Source organism: Scyliorhinus torazame, chromosome 21, assembly GCF_047496885.1.
Source record: "Scyliorhinus torazame isolate Kashiwa2021f chromosome 21, sScyTor2.1, whole genome shotgun sequence".
In the NCBI taxonomy this organism is placed as follows: Eukaryota; Metazoa; Chordata; class Chondrichthyes; order Carcharhiniformes; family Scyliorhinidae; genus Scyliorhinus; species Scyliorhinus torazame.
Window position 1 is genome coordinate 45227901 of NC_092727.1, and position 25001 is coordinate 45252901.

A 25001-nucleotide genomic window follows, 5' to 3' on the forward strand; every position below is an offset into this window, starting at 1 on the left:
TAAGGGTAGAGATTCCAGTGAAAAGTGGCGAAGTGGGGTAGGAGTAATAGAGAAGTTACCTTTTCTGGGGTACAGTTTATCCTGGGTAATGATACAGCTGAATCACAGGTGGGAGTGATGCCTACTGCAGTTGAAAAGCCGGTGGAAAATCAAACAACTGAGGTGCTGCAAGAAGCATATCCTGATTGTGTGGTGTCAAGATCATAAAGCCACAGGTTGAGATAGGTGGAGGAGAACTCGAGGAGAACTGATATGGAGGCTGAGGTTCAGTTATCAGAAATAAACTTTGACCAGATGGTTGATCAAGAACAAGGGCAGTGGTGGATGATGCAGATATCTTTTGTTCAAGAAAGTTGGTAGAATTACAGCAGAAAGATTGAGAGATAAAGCCATTGTACCAGAAAGCATATACAGAAATAGAATCTGAGCGTTTACCTGAGAGTTATTACATTAGAAATAATGTATTAATGAGAAAATGGTGACTTTTGCGTATTCAGGCAGATGGGAAATGGGCAGATGTTCATCAGGTAGTATTACCGATGGGTTATAAAGATAGGTTTTGTGGGCAGCTCATGTAGCCATCTGGGATGGCCACTTCCAACTAGGTACAGAGAAACTCGCAAAACCTAGCGGGTAAAATGGACAAGCCAAGACTCAGGCAGGCTCAGAGCCTGAAATGCATATTTGTAAGCAAGAAGTCAGACGGTATCGAAACTCTGTCCAATTAGCATTTTAATGGGGCCGATTAGCATTTGATGGCCCACCTTCACCAAAACAAAGGACTGGTACTCGAGCAACCGGGACAGTCCAAGACATTTCGGCGCCACTCCCTGTTCAAGGGAAACGCAAACAACGGGATCAGTGACCGCTTGGGACATACCCAGCCATCCAGATCCCCACCCACTTATTGGTTAGGAATCGAACGGAGTGATCAGGGATCACCCAATTAGTGGGACCCAAACCGGAGGACAGCCCAAAAGAGCGTGAAAACCTCCCAAGTATAAGAAGAAGAGCCCGCCACATGTTCGCTCTCTCTTGGTCCTGGTACCCCGGTCACGGCCATCTCCAAGTGCAGAAACACCAGAAGCAAGTTCAAGTTCAACACTCGCTGCCAGACGGATGAGCCTAGTTGAGCAGCAGCTACTCCTTCAGACTCGATAGATCCAGAATCGAACAGCGGCCACTGTTTCTCTGACCTAAGCCGGGTGCCTGAAGTTAAGTACAGGTTGTCTTAGTCGATAGGTGTAGTTAACTAGTAGTGTTTATGTTGCATGACTAATTGTGTGTAAATAAAGTACCCTTGACCTTGAACTAACTGAGTGGTGTTTGGCTCTTTGATCGATAGCCGGTTGAAACTTGTGGTGGTATCATTTGATACCTGGCGACTCTAAGCATAGATAACATAGAAAGAAAGGCAAACTCACTGATTGCCATAATTGGAACAGAGCCACAGAAAGGACAGAGAAAAGAGTATAGAGGAAAACTCACAACACTCATGAGGTTCCAATGAGGGGTCATTTAGGAGTCAGGAAAACATTTTTATTGGCCTGGACTGCATAAGGATGTAGTTGAATTTTGCCATATATGTTACACATGTCAGGTAATAGGAAAACCTCAAACGATAATCAAACCAGCACCCTTAATATCCATTCCAGCATTTGAGGAACCTTTTACTAGGTTCCAAATTGATTGCATGCAACCCCCTGCCTAAAATGAAAAGTAGGAATCAGTATTTGTTGACCATAATGGATGTGTCTACTAGATTCTTTAAAAAGAGACGGTCACGAAACTGAGAGCAATAGATAATTAGCACTTTTCCACCAAACAACGTAGATTCGTAGAAATTCCTTTGTTAATTATACAAAGAATAAAAACAAATTTTGGAAGGGAAAGAAATGGAAAGCCCACGATGAATATAAAAGATAGAAAATCATTGTGAGGATTGACAGAACAGACGGACAAACTTTATTTTATATTTCATGGGCTTTAAATGTGCTATTTGTATAAATATGGATTTTCTTTTTTAGTGTTCTACTGAAACAGTGGTTTAACCCTTTGTAGTCTGGTTGTTTAATGCTATTGGCAGCAATATAAGGATTTTGATTCATTTTTTTTTCAACGAACATACACTGAATTCTATTTGTTAATTATTTTCTTTCGTCTGTGGATACAAATATGTTGGTTTTTGCAATATTGAGGGCTTCTCATTTTGGGTTTGACAGCTTAAATTAACAGGCCGAGTGATCAAATGGGCAAATCACGAGTGGTGTTTTTTTATGGAATGGGACAGCTAATCAATGAAATTATGTTGGTATTCCTTAATCTTACAAATTGGGATTGTTGCATTAAATTTAGCACTCTTAGGTTAATCAATCCATAACAAGGAATCAATATATTAAGGCAGATGAAAGTAACTAAGGCAGTAAGGCATTAAGAATAATTGAGGTACCAGGACTAACGGTCCTAGTACCTCAATTGTTCTTAATGCCTTACTGCCTTTGTTTAAGATTTTGCCCTCAAATAAATGGGAGAATTAAGGAGACCTTTGTGCTTTCATAAGAAGTATTTGGTTGCATGCTTTCTGGATTAAAGTCATGAGGTATGGATTTATTTTGATTCTAATTTACTTTATATCGCTGCTCAAGTGATTTTTTGGTAAAGGTAAAAGCTCCCGGGAGAATTGCCGTCAGAGTTTGAACATATACAAAAGTTTTTATAGTTGATTTATAAACTTGCCTGAAATTATTATTGTGCTGAGCGGCTCCTCAATTCAATGGAATTTTTTTTAATAGTGGAGGGGTTATTCACCCCTTACTCTTGGTTTAGTTCTTGGATACGTATCAGCTTAAAGTGATACCAACATTTTACTGAATGAAAATCACTTATTGTCACAAGTAGGCTTCAAATGAAGTTACTGTGAAAAGCCCTTAGTCGTCACATTCCGGCGCCTGTTGGTGGAGGCTGGTACGGGAATTCAACCATGCTGCGGGCTTGCCTTGGACTGCTTTCAAAGCAAGCGATTTAGCCCTGTCCTAAACCAGCCCCTGCTGCAAAAGTACTTTAGCACACGTTCTTCAGAGAAGGGGAGTGTAGGGTGATTGTTAGTAATAATAATCATGGAGCCGGCCGTCACATTGGAGCCGGCCTCCACATTGCTGGAGGAGGTACTGACGACAGGGGGACTGGAGAAGGGGGTAGTGTCGGCGGTTTACGGAGCTATTTTGGAAGAGGAGAAGGCACCACTGGAAGGGATCAAAGCAAAGTGGGAGGAAGTGTTGGGAGAGGGTATAGAGGAGGGGTTCTGGTGTGAGGTGCTCCGGAGAGTGAACGACTCCACCTCGTGCGCGAGGTTGGGGCTTATACAGATGAAGGTGGTATCACACAAAGGCGAGGATAAGCCAGCTCTTTGAGGGGGTAGAAGATGTGTGTGAACGTTGCGGGCGGGGGTGGGGGGGGGGGGGCGGAATCCCGTTCATATGTTTTGATCCTGTCCAAAGCTGGAGGATTACCGGAAGGAGGATTTTAAGGTAATCTCTAAAGTGGTGCACGTGAAACTGGACCTGGGCCCTCGGGAGGCCATATTCGGGGTGTCGGACCAGCCGGGTTTGGAAACGTGTGGGAGGTAGATGTTGTAACCTTTGCCTCATTGATCGCCCGAAGGCGGATCCTATAGGGATGGAGAGCAACATCTCCACCCTGTGTCCTGGCGTGGTGGGGGGACCTGTTGGAATTCTTGACTCTTGAGAGGGTTAAATTTAAACTGAGGGGAAGAATGGAGGGGTTCTACAATTCATGGGCATTATTCATTATGCACTTTCAAGAATTGGATAACATCGAATATTAGGGGGGGTTTGGGAAGTTGGAGGGAGGGGAACTCTATGTGTTAATGGGGACGATGGGTGATTCCTGATTCCCTTTTGTTATTTGTTTATGTTAACATGCGGGAAGTTGTTTGGGGGTTGGTGGGAGGATGGGATTGTTGTTGTTGATAAGGGGATTGACATTATATTCATTACTGCTTATTGTTTATTGTGTGTGCTGTAAATTTGGGAGAAAATGTGAAAAAGGAAAATAAAAATATATTTTTTTAAAAATGATAAAATAACATTTGTGGACTCATTTATGAAGGAAATGTGAATTAAGAGAAGTGGTTAGGACTTCTGAAGACCAGTGAGTCTAGTTAGATCTCGATCTTAAACTAAACTGCTTGAATGTTGATGGCTGCTGGAGGAACTGTGTTTAAAAGAACCAATGTTGTTTGAATTTTAAAAAGGGTGGCACGATAGCACAGTGGTTAGCACTGTCTCCTCACAGCGCCAGTGTCCCAGGTTCGATTCCCGCTTGGGGCACTGTCTGTGTGAGTCTGCACGTTCTCCCAGTGTCTGCATGAGTTTCCTCCGGGTGCTCCGGTTTCCTCCCACAAGTCCCAAAAAATGTGTTCGTTAGGTGAATTGGATATTCTGAATTCTCCCTCAGTGTACCCGAACAGGCGCCGGATTATGGCGACTCGGGGCTTTTCACAGTAACTTCATTGCAGTGTTAATGTAAGCCTATTTGTAACAATAATAAAGATTATCATTATTAAGCCATAACCAGTCAAGAAAGTCCATCTCTGAAACACATCTATGCTGTCTCAGCGACTGAGATAGGAGATACCAGAGTACTTCAATATTCCTCCAACTAATGGAAATGAATAATTCATGATGGGTTGATATTTACCTGTCGGAAATGGCCACCCAACACTTTACATTTTTCAGACAACAACATCAAAAGTAAATAAATTAACATTCATCGTTAATGCTAAAAGTTTGAACTGTGGTCCCATGTTAAAGGACAAATATCTCAAAGATAACATAACTAAATTGGACCAGGCAGAATCAATGTCTGAGCCAAGTAGAAGCAAGTACAGGACAGATAGTAATGTGCAATATTGGGCTTTTCTGACTGTTAATGTTTCCTTTTGTGCATCTTTACCTTCCAATTTATATAATTGTATTTATGTAAAATGTAACTGTGCTCTGCTAAGAGGAATGCAACATAATTTTAGTAAGAGTAATTTGAGAAGAAAATCTGGTGATAGACATAAAGGAATGTTGGCAACTGATAAATCAATGTCCAAGTAATTAAAGGGACTGTTTGAAAGGATAGCTAGGCAGGGATGTTATATCAAAACAACAAACATGATTTTAAAAACTGATCTTAAGGCAATTATATCTGAACGGTTTCCTACTTCAAAAAGGGGTTAAATGGCGTTAGAAACAATTCTATTTCAAAAAGCATATCAGATGAATCAATGAAAATCTGGCAATCAGATGGGAATATGGGGCGTCATTCTCCGCCGGCGGGAGTCTCCGTTCTGCCGGCGCTCGGGGGTTTCCCGACGGCGTGGGGCTGCCCCACAATGGGAAACCCCATTGACCGGCCGGTGTTACGGAGACTCCCGCCGGCCGGTCGGCGCAGAAATGTGGCGGGGCGGGTAGGAGAATTTCGCCCATGAATTGGAGACTTAAAGAGACTTACAAGCAAAATTATGTGATTGTTCCCGGAATAATGGCAATGTATTAAGGAAAATCTAATGGCAATGCATTGAGGAAAGCAGAGAGAAGGAGATAGGATAAGGGGCGAACATGCAAACACCACATAGACAGTGACCCAAGCCGGGAATCAAACCTGAGACCCTGGTGCTGTGAAGCAAGTGCTAACCACTGTGCTACTGTGCTCCAGCCATCCCTGATGTCATCTGCCTTGCAGGAGGGCAGAGAAGATTACTATTAATAAAAAGCTGTCCAGAATATCTATAATTTTTTTTTGTTTTTAGTTTTTTAAATTGAGAGTACCCAATTCTTCGGCGGGATTCTCCGACCCCCCGCCGGGTCGGAGAATCGCCGGGGGGCGGCATGAATCACGCCCCCGCCGCCTGCCAAATTCTCTGATGCCGGGGATTTGGCAGGGGCGGGAATCGCGTTGCTCCGGTCGGCGGCCGCTAGCAGTGGCCCCCTGGTGATTCTTCGGCCCGCGATGGGCCGAGCAGCCGCCCGTTTTAGGCCGGTCCCGCCAGAGTAAATTACATCAGGTACTTACTGGCGGGACCTGGATGCGCGGGCGGCCGCCGGGGTCCTCGGGGGGGCGGAGGGGGATCTGGCCCCAGGAGGTGCCTGGCCCGCGATCGGGGCCCACCGATCCGCGGGCGGGCCTGTGCCGTGGGGACACTCTATTCCTCCGCGTCGGCCGGTGTAACAGTCCGCGATGGCCGACGCGGAGATGAACCTCCCCTGCGCATGCGCTGAGATGACTCCAGAACACGCTGGCGCTCCCGCGCATGCGCCAACTCGCGCCGGCCGGTGGAGGCCCTTTGGCGCCGGTTGGCGTGGCGCCAAGCCCTTCCGCACCAGCCGGCGCGGCACAAACCACTCCTCACTGGCCTAGCCCCTGAAGGTGCGGAGGATTCCGCACGTTTGGGGCGGCCTGACGCCAGAGTGGTTCACGCCAGTCCTTCGCGCTGGAGTTGCCCCCCCCCCCCCCCACCGATTCCCGCAGACTCCCTCCCCTTATTTTTCAATTAAGGGGCAATTTAGAGTGGCTAATCCACCTAACCTGCATATCTTTGGGTTTTGGGGGTGACACCCACGCAGACCTGCGGAGAATGTGCAAACTCCACATGGACAGTGACCCTGGGCTGGGATCTAATCCGGGTCCTCGGCGTCGTGAGGCAGAAATGCTAACCACTGCGCCACCATGCCGCCCTCGGAATATCTTGAAATGAGAACAACCTTTTCTTCTGCTGCTTTCAAGGGGATCCTGCTGCTGTTATTATGTGGGAGCTGAATGCCCAAGAAAATATAACTGCCAGACAAAAATGACCCAGATCCATGCAGTTCACCTTCCATCATCTTAGTCGGCGCACAGTGTAGCTGTTTTCTTATCTGCAACAGACTAAGGCTTGAGTTGAAGAAAACCCCAGTGATGGAAAGGTGAGGAACCACAATGCCAAAGTCACTCTATTCTTCTAGCGCCTGCTGCCATGAGGAATTCCTGAAAAAATTTGGAGCTGACAGAATTTTAATAACTCTAGATGGTGGCTTTCATCAGAAACAAAGAAGATTCCCTTGGGATCCTCAGATGGAAGATTGGCAGAACTCCAAGAGAAACAGGATATCTAAAAATGGCTTATACCATTCTCCTTGGATTTGAACAATCCAAGGCAAGCATTTGTTTATTCACGAGCTGGGATGGAGGCTCAGGGTTCCGAGTCAAGGACATCATCAAGGTTAAACTGAGTAGCAGAGAAGAAGAAGACGAGTTGGTGGTTAGGTAATTTCCAGGCTGTACGAGGAAGGAAAATCTAAGAGAGGAAGGCTGTTTAAGGAGCAGATTTTCCTGGTCTTGCTCCTGAGGTGTCAGGGAGCAGCTAATACAGGAAGTTGATAGATCTGAACCACAGTTTTCTTCTCTGCTCTTTACCAGAAGACCCAAAGCCCTAGGCACAGGAACAGGAAAATCTATCCTTGGAGAGTCTATACAATAGCAAGGAAGAAATAGCCAGGCCTCAGGATGTTATATTGAGCATTCGAACAGCTATAAATATACAAGATAGGACCATAGGATAACCATATTTAACTACATAATGTGATCTTTTTAAAAAATGCATTTACAGGATGTGGGCGTCATTGGTTGGACCAGATTTTATTGTCCATCCCTAGTTACCCTTCAGAAGGTGGTGGTGAGTTGCCTTCTTGAACCGCTGCAGTTCCTGAGGTGTAGGTACACCCATTGTGCTGTTAGGGAGGGAGTTTCAAGATTTTGATCCAGCAACAGTGAAGGAACAATGATATATTTCCAAGTTGGGGTGGCTAGTGACTTGGAGGGGAACCTTCAGGTGGTGGGTTTCCAAGGTATCGGCTGCTCTTGTGCTTTGAGATGGTAGTTGTTGTGGGTTTGGAGGATGCTGCCTAATGAACTTTGGCGAGTTACTGCAGTGCACCTTGTAGATGGTACACACAGCTGCCACTATTTGTTGGTGGTGGAGGGATTCAACGCTTGTGAAAGGGGGAGCAAACATGCAGGTTGCTTCATCCTGGATGGTGTTGAGCTTCTTGAGTGTTGTTGGAACTACATTCATCCAGGCAAGTAGACAGTATTCCATTCCATTACTGATTTGTGCCTTGCAGATGGTGGACAGACTTTGGGGGGTCATGAAGTGAGTTAATCGACGTAGGATTCCTCGCCTTCGACAACTCTGGTAGCCACAGTATTATTAGGGCTAGTCCAGTTCAGTTTCTGATCAATGGTAACTCCCAGGATGTTGATTGTGGGGGATTCAGCGATGGTAATGACGTTCTCCCTGTGCCAGCGTGGGTTTCCTCTGGGTGCTCCGGTTTCCTCCCACAAGTCCCGAAAGATGTGCTGTTAGGTCATTTGGACATTCTGAATTCTTCCTCCGTGTACCTGAACAGGCACCGGAATTTCACAGTAGCTTCTTTGCAGTGTTAATGTAAGCCTACTTGTGACAATAAAGATTATTACTATTATTGAATGCCAAGGTGCGATGGTTAGATTCTCTCTTGTAGGAGATGGTCATTGCTTGGCACTTGTGTGGCGCGAATGTAACTTGCCACGTGTCAGCCCAAGCTTGGATATTGTCCAGGTCTTGCTGCGTTTGGTAATGGAATGCTTCATTATCTGAGGATTCGCGAATGGTACTGAACATGTGCAGTCATCAGCAAAATCCCTTATGATGGAAGGAAGGTCATTGATGAAGCATCTGAAGGTGGTTAAACCTAGGACACTACCCTGAGGAACTCCTGCAGTGATGCCCTGGAGCTGGGATGATTGACCTCCAACCACCACAACCGCCTTCCTTTGTGCCCGGTATGACTCCAACCAGCAAAGAATTTTACCCCCTAATTTCATTGACTCCAGTTTTGTTAGGGCTTCTTGATGCCATACTTGGTCAAATACTGCCTTGATATCAAGGGCAGTCACTCTCAGCCCACCTTTGGCATTCAGCTATTTTGTCCATGTTTGAATCAAGGCTTTAATGAGGTCAGGAGCATGGCACAATGGTTAGCACTGCTACCACATGGCACCGAGGAGCCTGGTTTGGTCCCTGCCCAGGTCACTGTACATGTGGATGTTTGGACAATCTCTCCGTGTTTGTGTGGGTCTCACCTTCACAATCCAAAGATGGGCAAGGCAGGTGGATTGGCCATGCTAAATTGCCCCTTAATTGGAATAAATAAATAAGAAATAAAAAAATAAAAGTAATGAGGTCAGGAGCTGGGTGACCCTGGCAGAACTCAAACTCAGTGTCCATGAGCAGGTAATTGCTGAGAAAATGTCACATTGTTGATGACTTCTTCCATCACTTTGCTGATGATGGAGAGTAGGCTGATAGGGTGGTAATTGGTTGGGTTGGATTTGTCCTTTTTCTTGTATATAGGTCACACATTGGCAATTTTCCACATTGCTGGGTAGATGCCAGTGTTGAAGCTGACATCTTCATCACCTTCATGATCTGTGACCTCAGTGGTCATTAACACATTAAAATATGCAATGTATAGTAAAACCTTGTAATCATTGGCAGATCTTTTTCATAACTCGGCAACAATGAAGCGATTAGTGGCACTTTAGTGAATGGCTTTTCTCCAAAGTAAGTCTTGAGCATCATTGATTTCAAACTGCTTCTGGTGACTCAGTAGCCAAATGCACCCATTGCAGTAGTTGCAACAATTCATCAAGTGCCTAGATTCCATCCTTAATTGTCACCAGTATCTCTATAGGGAAGTGATGAGACATGATGAACGCCCTCAGTGTTCCTCGTGATTCTTTGTGCACGCATTGATCCTCAACTAGAATGATATAAGTGTGGGCTAGGATCAGGCTGTATTTTGATGCCCCCTACTGTAGGATACCTGCTGAAAATCACACTCTATGAAGAATCGGTCAAGGGACTTGTGGAATGTAGCTGGAGCACCTCCAGGATCGGGAAAAAGATATTTGGGCAAATATTTTGGATTGGACTGCAAGTTTTTGACAATAAGGTGTTTCTATATTTAATTTACTCCTTTTCAAAAAAAACTCACAAGTACAGTAAAACACGGATTCCCCCAAATCATCTTTTGTTATGTCTTTTAAATGCTTCAGATGTTTTGGGGGTGCTGAACATTTTGGAATTTAAACATCAAAATCAAAATTGGTACTATTTTTTCAATTGAAAAAAAATCTGTCTGGGAAGCAGACAAAGCAACAAAAAAAACTCACAAAGTTGGGGGACAGAATTACTTGCATTTATATAGCACCTTTCAATACCTTAGATATATCTAAGTACTTTACTGACAATGAATTATTTTAATAGTCATTTCTCCACTATTAAAATTTAATGGGTGAAGAAATCATGGAATGTGCCTATGGTATCCCACTGTTGTAATTGGGGAAACACATCTTAGGGAATAGGATCAGACCCCAATTTATGTGAGGAAACCGGATAGGCCCCAACAATATTTCAATTTGTAAAACTGCGAGGAAAGGATACTTTGCCCCAGGAGTGATCCCACTGACAAAAAGGGATATTTAAAATTGAAACAAATGTTATTATTAACACAGTACTAAACACATTAACATCACAGAAAAAATAGCTCTACAATTAACAGTTAAACAGTTCTAAAAAAAACCAGCGAAACACTTTTAACTACTACCTTATACATTCTCTATTTCCAATGAAGCAAAGTCCATTACAGATCAAAAGTTACTTATAAATAAAGTTAGCAAACACAGGGATAGCTGTTGTATTATTGAGTCAAGATTTCCTTTCAGAAAGGTAGAGAGAGATTCTTTCAGTAACAGCCTGAAAATCCTTTTGTCTTTGTCAGACTAAAACATCCTGCAGCCAAAACTGTTTGTTACAGACCTGGCTCCTCCCATTAATTACATCATCTGTATCCCACTATGTCCAATGACCTGTTTAGCTGGGACTAAACACCATCCCTCCATAAATTATTTACACTCCAGGGAATCTCCAGCAATCGTTTTTGTTTTAAATTTAGAGTACCCAATTATTTTTTTCTAATTAAGGGGCAATTCAGCATGGCCAATCCACCTACTCTGCACATCTTTTAGGTTGTGGGGGCAAACCCACACAAACACGGGGAGAATGTGCAAACTCCACACGGGCAGTGACCCAGAGCCGGGATCGAATCTGGGACCTCGCCGTCATAAGGCAGCAGTGCTAACCAGTGTGCCATCATGCTGCCCTGAATCTCCAGCAATCATAAGAATGTTGCATTATGCATCTCTCCGTAAACATGTAATTGGTTAAAATTAGTCATGGCCTCACCCTTTATGATCTCTTAATTGCAGCTTCTGCAAACACAGAGTCTGGATACATTAACTGAGGTTCTTAATAACATTAATGCATCAAATGTAATACAATTCATATAAAATGTCCTACATTCATCACACACGGCAACCAATTAACGCACAATAAGCTACCTCAAACAGCAATGACCGGAAAGTCTGTTTTAGTGATGTTAGTTGATGTATTTATACTGACCAGGTCATTGGTGACATCTCCCCTCCCCCCCCCCCCCACAACCCCCATTCTTCTTTGAAATAATGTGATGGATCCTTTATTCCAAGCTGAGAAGACAGGCGTGGCCTTGATGTAATGTCTTAACCAAAAGACACCTCCAGGACTTGCCGTGCTCCTTCAAACTGCATTGAAAGGTCAGCTTCAAAGATTTGCTCAAGTGTCTGGATTTGGGTTGAATGCACAAGAGGTGAGATTGCTGTAACTGATATCCCGCTGGCACCTGGGCGTGGGCCTGAATCAACCAGAGTGCCTCATTATGCTGTGAACTCCTTTTCTGTAGAATAGCATCACACTGCACACTTCTGCAAATAATGGCCTTCCAGCTTGTTTGTCATGCGGAATTAGATTTTTTTAGAAGAAAATAATGAATTCAATTAATTTTAAGGTCTGGAGCCCTTGATGGTTAATTAGCCAATTAAGGGAAATGAGGGGCTGCTTGATGATTAATAATTGTTTGGATTGAATGGAATTACTGCACTTGTTTGAATGCGCAAGTTGCCATTTGTCTTTGATGGAAATATCAAAGGATTATAATAAAATATAGATATTTTTCACCTCATTTTACTTTAATTAATTTCCACCTCATGTTGAGATAGGGGAGGGATGATTTGTTCCCAGATTCTGGCACTGCCTTACAATCCCTGTGGGAGAGATGCCTGCATTTTGACTCTTATGATCCTCTTTTCATCCCCGTGATCAATGCTTATATGCTTGCATCAAGGGCTTGCACACGTGGGGACCACAGTGGTAAATGCACATGGCGCATATTCTCTGACATGTTATGTATCAATCGAGCTGGGCAGCAGCATGGGCAGCAATCCCGATGTATTTGAAGAAATATATCGGCACTGTGGCACAGTGCTTTGCACGGTTGCTTCACAACACCAGGGACCTCGATTCCCGGCTTGGGTCACTGTCTGTGCGGAGTCTGCACGTTCTACCCGTTTCTGCGTGGGTTTCCTCCGGGTGCTCTGGTTTCCTCCCACAGTTCAGAGATGTGCAGGTTAGGTGGATTGGCCATGCTAAATTGCCCTTCGTGTCCAAAAATGGTCAGGTGGAAAATGGTTAGGTGGGGTTACTGGGTTACGGGACTAGGGTGGAGGTGTGGGCTTAAGTCGGGTGCCCTATCCAAGGGCCGGTGCAGACTCAATGGGCCGAATGGCCTCCTTCTGCACTGTAAATTCTATGATTCTATGGTGAAATATAAGATGACTGACTGGTAGGTAGAGTAGGTTTAAAATCACTTACCTTGCAGGAGCAGCACTTGGAGTTTTGGCGGGAGCGGAGTGCAGGGGCTGCCGGTAGGTGAGTATTTAAGTTTAAAATTACTTACCTTGCAGGAGCAGCACTTGGAATTTCAGCGGGAGCGGAGTGCAGGGGCTGCCGGTAGGTGAGTATATAAGTTTAAAATCACTTACCTTGCAGGAGCAGCACTTGGAGTTTCGAGGGGAGCGGAGTGCAGGGGCTGCCGGTGGGTGAGTATTTAAGTTTGAAACACTTACCTGGTCCCGTTTCTGTTCTTCTTTGCTGTTTTATGTTTTTTGTATTTTTTAAGGCGGGAACCGGAAGTTCGCCCCGCAGACTTCTGGGAAGGCCCCCCCCCCCCCCCCACCAATAAATTCTGGTGGAGAGGAAACCCGAGACACTACACGTGTAGTGTCTCCCACCCGCCCTACTCCTCTAACCTAATAATAAAACCCATTGGTGTGAGGTAAGTGCCATATTATATTATTATTTTTCTTTTTTTTTTTAAATTTATTTATTAGCCAGATCTTGGTTGATAGTTAGAGGGATGGCAGGGAAGGGAGTGCAATGTTCCTCCTGCAGGATGTTTGAGGTGAGGGATGCCGTTAGTGTCCCTGCTGATTTTACCAGCAGGAAGTGCAGCCATCTCCAGCTCCTCCAAGACCGAGTTAGGGAACTGGAGCTGGGGTTGGAAGAACTTCGGATCATTCGGGAGGCAGAGGGGGTCATAGATAGCAGCTTCAGGGAATTAGTTACACCAAAGATTGGAGACAGATGGGTAACTGTTAGAGGGACTGGGAAGAAGCAGTCAGTGCAGGGATCCCCTGCGGTCGTTCCCCTGAGTAACAAGTATACCGCTTTGGATACTTGTGGGGGGGGGGGGGGACTTACCAGGGGTAAGCCATGGGGTACTGGCCTCTGGCACGGAGTCTGTCCCTGTTACTCAGAAGGGAAGGGGGGAGAGGAGTAGAGCATTAGTAATTGGGGACTCGATAGTCAGGGGCACAGATAGGAGATTTTGTGGGAGCGAGAGAGACTCACGTTTGGTATGTTGCCTCCCAGGTGCAAGGGTACGTGATGTCTCGGATCGTGTTTTCCGGGTCCTTAAGGGGGGGGGGGGGGGGAGCAGCCCCAAGTCGTGGTCCACATTGGCACTAACGACATAGGTAGGAAAGGGGACAAGGATGTCAGGCAGGTTTTCAGGGAGCTAGGATGGAAGCTCAGAACGAGAACAAACAGAGTTGTTATCTCTGGGTTGTTGCCCGTGCCACGTGATAATGAGATGAGGAATAGGGAGAGAGAGCAATTAAACACGGGCTACAGGGATGGTGCAGGCGGGAGGAATTCAGGTTTCTGGATAACTGGGGTTCTTTCTGGGGAAGGTGGGACCTCTACAGACAGGATGGTCTACATCTGAACCTGAGGGGCACAAATATCCTGGGGGGGAGATTTGTTAGTGCTCTTTGGGGGGGGTTTAAACTAATGCAGCAGGGGCATGGGAACCTGGATTGTAGTTTTAGGGTAAGGGAGAATGAGAGTATAGAGGTCAGGAGCACAGATTTGACGTCGCAGGAGGGGGCCAGTGTTCAGGTAGGTGGTTTGAAGTGTGTCTACTTCAATGCCAGGAGTATACAAAATAAGGTAGGGGAACTGGCAGCATGGGTTGGTACCTGGGACTTCGATGTTGTGGCCATTTCGGAGACATGGATAGAGCAGGGACAGGAATGGATATTGCAGGTTCCGGGGTTTAGGTGTTTTAGTAAGCTCTGAGAAGGAAGCAAAAGAGGGGGAGGAGTGGCGCTGCTAGTCAAGAGCAGTATTACGATGGCGGAGAGGGTGCTAGATGGGGACTCTTCTTCCGAGGTAGTATGGGCTGAGGTTAGAAACAGGAAAGGAGAGGTCACCCTGTTGGGAGTTTTCTACAGGCCTCCAAATAGTTCTAGGGATGTAGAGGAAAGGATGGCGAAGATGATTCTGGATAGGAGCGAAAGTAACAGGGTAGTTATTATGGGAGACTTTAACTTTCCAAATATTGACTGGAAAAGATATAGCTCGAGTACATTAGATGGGTCGTTTTTTTGTACAATGTGTGCAGGAGGGTTTCCTGACACAATATGTTGACAGGCCAACACTTTGGATTTGGTTTTGGGTAATGAACCAGGCCAGGTGTTAGATTTGGAGGTAGGTGAGCACTTTGGGGACAGTGACCATAATTCGGTGACGTTTACGTTAGTGATGGAAAGAGATAAGTATACACCGCAGGGCAAAAGTTATAGCTGGGGGAAGGGCAATTATGATGCCATTAGACATGAGTTGGGGGGGATAGGTTGGCGAAGTAGGCTGCAAGTGTTGGGCACACTGGATAAGTGGAGCTTGTTCAAGGAACAGCAACTGCGTGTTCTGGATAAGTACGTACCGGTCAGGCAGGGAGGAAGGCGTCGAGCGAGGGAACTGTGGTTTACCAAAGAAGTGGAATTTCTTGTTAAGAGGAAGAAGGAGGCCTATGTGAAGATGAGGTGTGAAGTTTCAGTTGGGGCGATGGATAGTTACAAGGTAGCGAGGAAGGATCTAAAGAGAGAGCGAAGACGAGCAAGGAGGGGACATGAGAAGTATTTGGCAGGTAGGATCAAGGAAAACCTAAAAGCTTTCTATAGGTATGTCAGGAATAAAAGAATGACTAGGGTAAGAGTAGGGCCAGTCAAGGACAGGGATGGGAAGTTGTGCGTGGAGTCTGAAGAGATAGGCGAGATACTAAACGAATATTTTTTGTCAGTATTCACTCAGGAAAATGATAATGTTGTGGAGGAGAATGCTGAGACCCAGGCTATTAGAAGAGATGGCATTGAGGTACGTAGGGAAGAGGTGTTGGCAATTCTGGACAGGCTGAAAATAGATAAGTCCCCGGGGCCTGATGGGATTTATCCTAGGATTCTCTGGGAGGCCAGGGAAGAGATTGCTGTGCCTTTGGCTTTGATTTTTATGTCATCATTGGCTACAGGAATAGTGCCAGAGGACTGGAGGTTAGCAAATGTGGTACCTTTGTTCAAAAAGGGGAGTAGAGACAACCCAGGCAACTATAGACCGGTGAGCCTCACGTCTGTTGTGGGTAAAGTCTTGGAGGGGACAATAAGAGACAAGATTTATAATCATCTAGATAGGAATAATATGATCAGGGATAGTCAATATGGCTTTGTGAAGGGTAGGTCATGCCTTACAAACCTTATAGAGTTCTTTGAGAAGGTGACTGAACAAGTAGATGAGGGTAGAGCAGTTGATGTGGTATACATGGATTTTAGTAAAGCGTTTTATAAGGTTCCCCACGGTAGGCTATTGCAGAAAATACGGAGGCTGGGGATTGAGAGTGATTTAGAGATGTGGATCAGAAATTGGCTAGCTGAAAGGAGACAGAGGGTGGTGGTTGATGGGAAATGCTCAGAATGGAGTTCAGTTACAAGTGGCGTACCACAAGGATCTGTTCTGGGGCCGTTGCTGTTTATCATTTTTATCAATGACCTAGAGGAGGGCGCAGAAGGGTGGGTGAGTAAATTTGCGGACGACACTAAAGTCGGTGGTGTTGTCGACAGTGCGGAAGGATGTAGCAGGTTACAGAGGGATATAGATAAGCTGCAGAGCTGGGCTGAGAGGTGGCAAATGGAGTTTAATGTAGAGGAGTGTGAGGTGATTCACTTTGGAAGGAATAACAGGAATGCGGAATATTTGGCTAATGGTAAAGTTCTTGGAAGTGTGGATGAGCAGAGGGATCTAGGTGTCCATGTACATAGATCTCTGAAAGTTGCCACCCAGGTTGAAAGGGTTGTGAAGAAGGCCTATGGAGTGGTGGCCTTTATTGGTAGAGGGATTGAGTTCCGGAGTCATGAGGTCATGTTGCAGCTGTACAAATCTCTGGTACGGCCGCATTTGGAGTATTGCATACAGTTCTGGTCAGCGCATTATAGGAAGGACGTGGAAGCTTTGGAGTGGGTGCAGAGGAGATTTACCAGGATGTTGCCTGGTATGGAGGGAAAATCTTATGAGGAAAGGCTGATGGACTTGAGGTTGTTTTCGTTGGAGAGAAGAAGGTTAAGAGGAGACTTAATAGAGGCATACAAAATGATCAGGGGGTTAGATAGGGTGGACAGTGAGAGTCTTCTCCCGTGGATGGAAATGGCTAGCACGAGGGGACATAGCTTTAAACTGAGGGGTAATAGATATAGGACAGAGGTCAGAGGTAGGTTCTTTACGCAAAGAGTGGTGAGGCCGTGGAATGCCCTACCTGCAACAGTAGTGAACTCACCAACATTGAGGGCATTTAAAAGTTTATTGGATAAACATATGGATGATTATGGCATAGTGTAGGTTAGATGGCTTTTTGTTTCGGTGCAACATTGTGGGCCGAAGGGCCTGTACTGCACTGTATCGTTCTATGTTCTATGTTTGGTGCAACTAAGGCAAATCTATGATTCTGCTATTTCTTCCAGAATGTACAAATCTCTGGTACGGCCGCATTTGGAGTATTACATACAGTTCTGGTCAGCGCATTATAGGAAGGACGTGGAAGCTTTGGAGTGGGTGCAGAGGAGATTTCCATTATGGATGATAATGGCATAGTGTAGGTTGGATGGCTTTTGTTTCGGTGCAACATTGTGGGCCGAAGGGCCTGTACTGCGCTGTATTGTTCTATGTTCTATGTTCTAATACAAACTTAATAGATTAAAAATCATGGGGTTTGTCATGTGTCCCACAAATTTCTTTGTCTGTTGGAAGCATTGATTCCAGAATCAGCCCAAAGTCCTTTTATTATGAGGTTCAGATTACAGATCGGAATAAAGTTTCCTCTCTGCCTGGGTGTTGGGGCCTTATGTGAAATGTGGTCCAAGCAGCCTCAACTCAGAGCACAGAATCTCTGCACAAAACTACCGTTACCGTTGATAATCTCACTGGAGACCACCAGAATGGCAGGAATAGGAAACTATTCTAAATTTGGGATAAATTATATTTGTAGAGACAGATTAGAAGAATCTTATTTTAAATTGGCTTGGTCAGTGTGGGCCTGATGGACCAAATGGCCTCCTTCTGTACCATTAAAGACAGACAAACAAGGTGATGCCCAGGCCAATCAGCTCCTGAAGCCTGCTCCATCATTTAAAAAGATCATGGTTGCTCTGATCCTGCCTACCCCCTCCTACTTACGAAGAATCTATCCATCTCCGCCGTAAAAATATTCAAAAATCTGCTTCCACCAGCTTTTCAGGAAGAGAGTTCCAGAGACTCACGCCACTCAGGGACAAGGATTTTCACCTCACCTCTGTTTTAAATGGACAACCCCCAAGCAGCTAACAGTGGCCCCTAGTTCTACATTCTAGAACTCTTTCAAATTGGAGAAATCTCAAGCAGAATTTTCCCAAAATTTGTCAGAGTGTCAGGGTCTGGCTGAAAACCGTCGTGTTCCTCTCTGCCGTGATTCATCTCCTACCACCACGGCTGTATCATAGGCACTCTTGCCCTTCACAACCATTGCCCCTCTCCCTTGCAGGCATCGGGGCTCACCCCCCCCCCCCCACCACACACAAGGGGAACCGCCCAATGGAGGATTATTCCCCTGCCAGCCCCTTTGCACCGCCCCCTTCATGTGCCCCTTAGCACTGCCCACATTGGCAGCGCCTGTGACAGTGCCCCCCCAGGGGACACTTCCAGGAAACACTGCCAGGAGGCAATGCCCAGCTTTGTCGCTCAACCCCCAGAGCCTCTAGGAACCTCCGCACCCCCGGCAGACACTATGGTCTCAAGCCCTTTAATTATATTAAAAATGAATGTGAATTCATGGAAATCAGGTTCACGCCCTGATCACATCACCAACAGGGGGTGGGGAAGATCTACAAATGAGATCTCGCCAACACAAATCCTTTTTTTTGGTCACTCGCGAGATTTGGTGGCCATAATGGGATTTGCGCCTGTGGTGAGTAGGTCTGCTAGACTACATGTTTACAGGTTTTCTCCCATTTTCTAAAATTTTTTTTCAATGAAGGTGCAATTTAGCGCAGCCAACCCACCTACCCTGCGCATCTGTGGGTTGTGGGGGTGAGACCCCCGCAGACATGGGGCGAATGTGCAAACTCCATACGGACAGTGACCCGGGGCCGGGATCGAACCCGGGTCCTTGGCGCCTTGAGGCAATAGAGCTAACCACTGTGCCAGCATGCTGCCCCCTTTCTTCCATTTTACATGCTATTAAATTTGGTTTCCAAACCCAGCTTTCAGTCAGGTAAATACCAATCTCCTAGATTCTGACTTAAAACTCTGATGTAACTTTGAGGCCTAACCAACTAGGAAGCATCAATTGCTGTATCCATGCCCTGGAACTAGAAAGTTTAAGTGTTGACGTTCCTCAGCTTGAGGAGCAGAAAAAAGAGACACACTTTTATTGAGCTGTCATCAGATATCTGAGTATTCACTGCTTACAAATAAAAGCCAGCTGCAACCAAGACTGATATTTGTTATCTTCTTCCCTGTTTTGCTTCAAAATTCAAATCTTGATTTTGCATTCTATACTCTCCATTGCCTCACCACGCCTATCCAGGCCTGTAATCCTCTGGGAACGCTGCACTCCTCATACTCTGACATCTTGAGCATTCCCAATTTCACTCACCGGCTGTGCCTTCAACTCCCAAGGCCCCATGTTCTGGGATTCCCTCCCTAAACTCTTCCAGCTTTCTACCGCTCTCTCTGCTCCTTTAAGCCTTTCCTTAAAACCAAACTCTTTGTCTGAGCTTTTGGTGACCTGCACTCATTTCTACTTTCATGGCTCCCCCTTTCCTCTGTTTTCCTCCCTCCCTTCCCCTCACCAGCCCCCCCCCCCACCCCTCCTCCCCCCCGCCATGACTCAATGGTAACTCACTATCCATTCTGAAATGCCTCTCTGAGAATGGAAGAACTGTTGAAAAAAATGAGTAACTGCATGATTGTACATATTAAAACTAGCAGTGTGCGGAAGTGTCGGAGACCAAGGCAAGCAGAAACCTCCCCTAATGCGAAATACACGGCATAATTTTGCTAAAAGCATCTGTAATCCCCCAAATCCTGTCTCCACATCCTCTGCTCTTTGTTGCTCATTGCAGCAACATTACAAACATTTCCAATAAATGCTGATGTCTCCAATAAAGTTGACTCTTGAAAATTCAAGGATGCACGAAAAAGAATTCTGAATGATGCGACAATCTGAACGAGGCAGCTTTGAATTAGTAAGCATATAAACTGTGTACGATTAGTGGCGCAGTCGTTAGCATTGCTGCCTCACTGCGCCGAGGTCCCATGTTCGATCCCGGCTCTGGGTCACTATCCATGTGGAGTTTGCACATTCTCCCTTGTTTCCGTGGGTTTCACCCCCACAACCCAAAGATGTGCAGGGTAGGTGGTTTAGCCACGATAAAATTGCCCCTTAATTGAAAAAAATGAATGAAGCACTCTAAATATATTTTTTAAAATTGTGTACGATTATAGGGACAGATTTATTTTCCCACATTAAACTGTGTGGATTGATTCATAAACTGCAGCATCTATTATTTTATGTTTCTTCGAGGTAGTCAAATACAATAATAAGCCTAAGATGCATTGCAAAATAATTAAAATCCCCCAGAACCATCATATTGAGCCTTTCACAAACGCAATGCTGTAAAAGCGGCACACAATGTTCATATCAGCCAACATCAATTCACTTGCTTTTGATTCTCCCTCTGGTCGCCCACTGATCATTCCTTTATTCACCGTTTTAGTGCAATTTTTTAATGGAATAGAATCTCTACAGTGCAGAAGGAGGCCATTCGACCCATGTGAGTGGCACGGTAGCACAGTGGTTAGCACTGTTGCTTCATAGCGCCAGGGACCCGGGTTTGATTCCCGGCTTGGGTCACTGTCTGTGCGGAGTCTGCACATTTTCCCCGTGTCTGCGTGGGTTACCTCCAGGTGCTCTAGTTAGCTCCCACGAGTCAAAAAAGACGTGCTTCTTCGGTGAATTGGACATTATGAATTCTCCCTCTGTGTATCCCAACAGGCATCGGAATGTGGCGACTAGGGGATTTTCACAGTAACTTCATTGCCGTGTTAATGTAAGCCTACTTGTGACAATAATAAAGATTATTATTATCAAATCTGCACTGACCCTCTGAAAGATCACCCTACCCAGGCCGACTCCCCCACGCTATCTCCATAACCCCACCCAACCTGCACACCCCTGGATACTAAGGGGCTATTTAACATAACCAATCCACCTAACCTGCACATCTTTGGACTGTGGGAGGAAACCGGAGCACCCGGAGGAAACCCACGCAGACACGGGGAGAACGTGCAGACTCCGCACAGCCAGTGAACGAAGGCCGGAATTGAACCCGGGTCCCTGGTGCTGTGAAGCAGCAGTGTTAACCACTGTACCACCTGCCAATTGGTAACCTTGTTTATTAATAAATTAAAATAGAACGGAAATGTACACGGATGCATTAATCAGTGAACTAGGGAAGGAACTATTTAAAAACACATTCTTGGGATGTGCTCACTGTAGACAAGGACAATATTTATTGCCCATCCTGATCTGCCTTGTTTCTTGCAACTGATTTGTTGATGGCAAGTTAGAGTCAACCACACAGGTGCGGGTCTGGCGTCATATGTAGGCCGGACTGGGTGAAGAATTAATTCATTAAAACCTAAATTGCTGCTCTGACGAACAACCATACCGGAACCCTGCGCACGTTATACTTGGAACAAGCGCAATCCAATGGTGGTGGTGGGGGGGGGGGGGGGGGGGGGCATTTCACACAAGACAAATCCAGTGGAGGTTTGACATGAAACAAGAGTAACCCAGTGGGAGTACCCATGGAATGAAGGCGACCCAGTGGGAATTTAATACAATCAAACGCAATCCAACAGAACTCGCGTGTGAACCAAGCATTGCTCAATAATAAAACAATTTCAGGAATTAACACGCAAGATTAACACTGAAAGACAATTTCAAATCCAGCTGACACACGATACGGATAGATAAATGACCTTCGGGGCGAGGGTTCATTCTATTCATTAACCAAGAGAATCTGGATATTTTACTATTTGTTAATTTATGACCATGGCAGTGTATTCCCTGCTAGTGGTAGTTATATCTCTTAGTGTTTTCTTTAAAAAAACATTTTAACTAAAACTGGCTGGAAAAGTAACTGAAGGGAAATAGATCAACACGTTAAAGGGTTTCCGGTGAGATCAGGTTGGTTAGTGGGAGTACAGCACAAGATTTCAGGAGACAAGTTTCTGAAGGAAAGCTTATTTTCTGATGATGGCTCATAGTTACTCTCCTGCAGTAACTTGTGGGGCTCAGCACAAAGTGCGGTATTCAAGAGGCGGGTAGCTGGTTTAATGGTGGGATCGTGTATCGCTGAGCTTGCCTGCAAAAAGCAATCATCTCATAGATCGGTAATCTGCCTTTTTTTTAAATGGCAACATCAGATCGGGATTCCCAGCCTGCCCAGAGTCTGTTGTGGCCCATTGCCCTTTCAACTTTTCATACACTCCAATATGTATTCCAATACTTTTCGATAGCGTATTTTTAGATAGGGAATTATGCATAATATCCATTCACGCAAAAGTGCACACCTATGAATGAATACATCTATACAGGCACACGTTCATATTTAATAGGAACACATGTTTAACACACGCAATCATATATATGATCATTATATATTTCTCAAACTTTCCTCTGTGTTGTCCCCTCGTATTTGCTGAAATATAAACCAGTTAATGAACGTAGATTTCTAAGTGGGACCATAAACTGAGCGGCCTTATAAACTTTCCACAGACAGAGAAACACGCCGAATATTCTATTTCTGACTTATGTTAATATTTATTTTTGTTCTAGAAAAACACGATTATTGTCATTTATTCCAACTCCACAATAAAGCTTATTCCACCCCCTGGGTTATGCTAAATTACTGAAACCGGCTCCTGGCTGTCAAAGACAAAATATATATTTGGTTTAAGTTGTGAAGTGCGATAGCAATTTGCTGTATTATTGAAACCAAAGACAATTCAAACCTTATCGGGGAAATCTAGGTTATTTACTCCAGTTCCTGGTTGTGGGATATAGTTGGCAAATACTTTGATTTTTTAATAATAGTTTCACCATGTACCTTATATTTAGTAGCAACTTTAAAAACAGGACCTGCTTTAGAGAGAAAATTTCTCTCGTTTCAGAGAACGAAATGTTTTGAGGTTTTAAATTATCTTTGCTGATGGAAGGAAATTGCATTAACTTCAAGTTGAGGGCGTCCGGTGAACTATATATGTATATATAGTATTCCTATTTTATCACTCCTTATTTGTTTCAAAAAAATAAATTCACTAGTTATGATTCCCAATTTATAAAGGCTAATTTAGTTTAAATAAAAGTTCATTGGAATTCTATTTGTTTTTCGGTGTGAGGGACTGCAGTCTGGGATTTGACCCGTGCCTGTATTTCAATGGTAAATAAATAAAAGGGTTTTCCCCAAGAGCTATCTCTATACAGGATGCTCCAATGGGTCGACAAAGAGACACTTAACTAGTTTTACATATTTCTTTTAACGGGAGAAAGAAGACAGACGCTGTTAACTCAAGTCAAGGGAGAAAAGGCGGAATTGCATATCAAAAAGGTCATTAAAATTTGTAATCAGTCCCATTGTATCGAAGTTAAAGTGTTTATTTGAGAGCAGGGAGAGAGAGAGAGAGAGATGTTTGGTGGTTGCCTCTTATCCCGATCTTGATTGTTACAGAAAAGCAATGTTTTTTCTAAAAAAAAGGGATATTTGAAGAAGGTTTGTTACTTACTTCGAGATCTGTAGCTGGACTTGAAGGAGTGCAGATGTCTTGACCCTCTCAGAGGCTTGTCTAGTGGACAGGCACAATGACATTGGCAGACTTTGGAACTCTCTGCCCCGGCAAAAAGGGCAAGGTAAAGCAAAAGAGAAGCAAGGGCAGGCATCATATAGGGAATGAGTCTGGGAGCAAAGACTCTCTCGTGACTGGCAACAACGCCAACATCAGCAGCAACCGACTTAGGTCTGTGTGGCTGCCTGGGCGCCTGCCTGATTCCGGCTCCTTGGTAAATTATTTGAATTTGTTATCATGCATGTTTGCAACTGCTTTTGTGCTTTTCCTCTTCTTTTTCTAAGTTGTTGAACAATGGGGGAGAAAAGCTTGATGGCACCATGCTGAGAGGAGGACTGAGCAGAGGGACCAGAGCTGACTGCAACATCTGTGACATCCAGAGAGAGGGAAATAGACGGGGGGGGGGGGGGGGGGGAGTGGAGGTAAAAGGCGGATTTTCCAACATAATTTAAAACAACACTGCCAGAAAAGAAAAAAAAAATCCCCAACACAAGGGCATCCTCTGCATTTTGTTTTGGCTGGTGGAATTTTGCACGAGTTTTGTGCCCAGATTAATGTTTCCCCCCCCCCCCCCCTCTCTCCGGGATCAGGGAGGTGTAAGTTTGCCATCCTTGAAAGATTGTCACATAAAGGATGTCAACCCTTTAGAAATGCTGTTTTCAAACAGTATTGACTATCCTGTGATAGATTTTACCGCCTGTCTATGCTTCCTTTGTGTGGCTGCTGTCCAGATTTAGGGAGCTGGGAACCAAAGTGAAACATTTTCTGTTTGTTGACAATGACAAAAATAAACAGAAAACAGTAACAGTCCTTACAACGACTCCCAGCCACCACCCTGACCAGTTCAAGCTCCCGACAACGCTGCTTGTTTCTTATATTTGGGTTGCACTTATTTTCAGGAATTGCACCATCCTGTCCCTAAGAACCAGTCTGAGCTCAGAATCAATCTAAGTCAACTGTGTAGGTTCCACTATCACTGCCAAACATTCCATCAAGCCAGTATTGGATTGTGCTTTCAAAGTGTGTTCACTGTTCCCCCGTTTTAATTTTGGGAGCAATTAGTTGAGATTAATCTTGGCTGCTAGTGTTAAACAAGTGATACCGAACTGCCCTCTTGATGCCCACAGTGAAGTCAGCAATGATAACAGAGCCTGAATTTCGGGTGGCGAATATAACAGGCAATCCATTGGATCGAGCCCAGGATAAACTTCTGCCCAATTAGTTTCTGCTCTATCCACACTGCCATTTTCAAGTTCAGTGAGACACA

General features: G+C 44.8%; 1 protein-coding gene across 3 annotated transcripts in view; it reads right to left on the reverse strand.

Annotated features, from left to right (window-relative positions):
* Positions 1-24089, reverse strand: part of robo4 (roundabout, axon guidance receptor, homolog 4 (Drosophila)) — a 193072-nt gene extending 168983 nt beyond the window's left edge. Inside the window, exon 1 of one of the 3 annotated variants that reach the window (XM_072486727.1) lies at positions 23675-24089. In XM_072486727.1, coding sequence (XP_072342828.1) covers positions 23675-23831 — 157 coding nt within the window. In that variant the 5' untranslated portion in view covers positions 23832-24089. The remainder of the gene's footprint in view (positions 1-23674) is intronic. The other 2 variants (XM_072486724.1, XM_072486725.1) reach the window with 2 other exon arrangements.
* Positions 24090-25001: the final 912 nt, after the last annotated feature.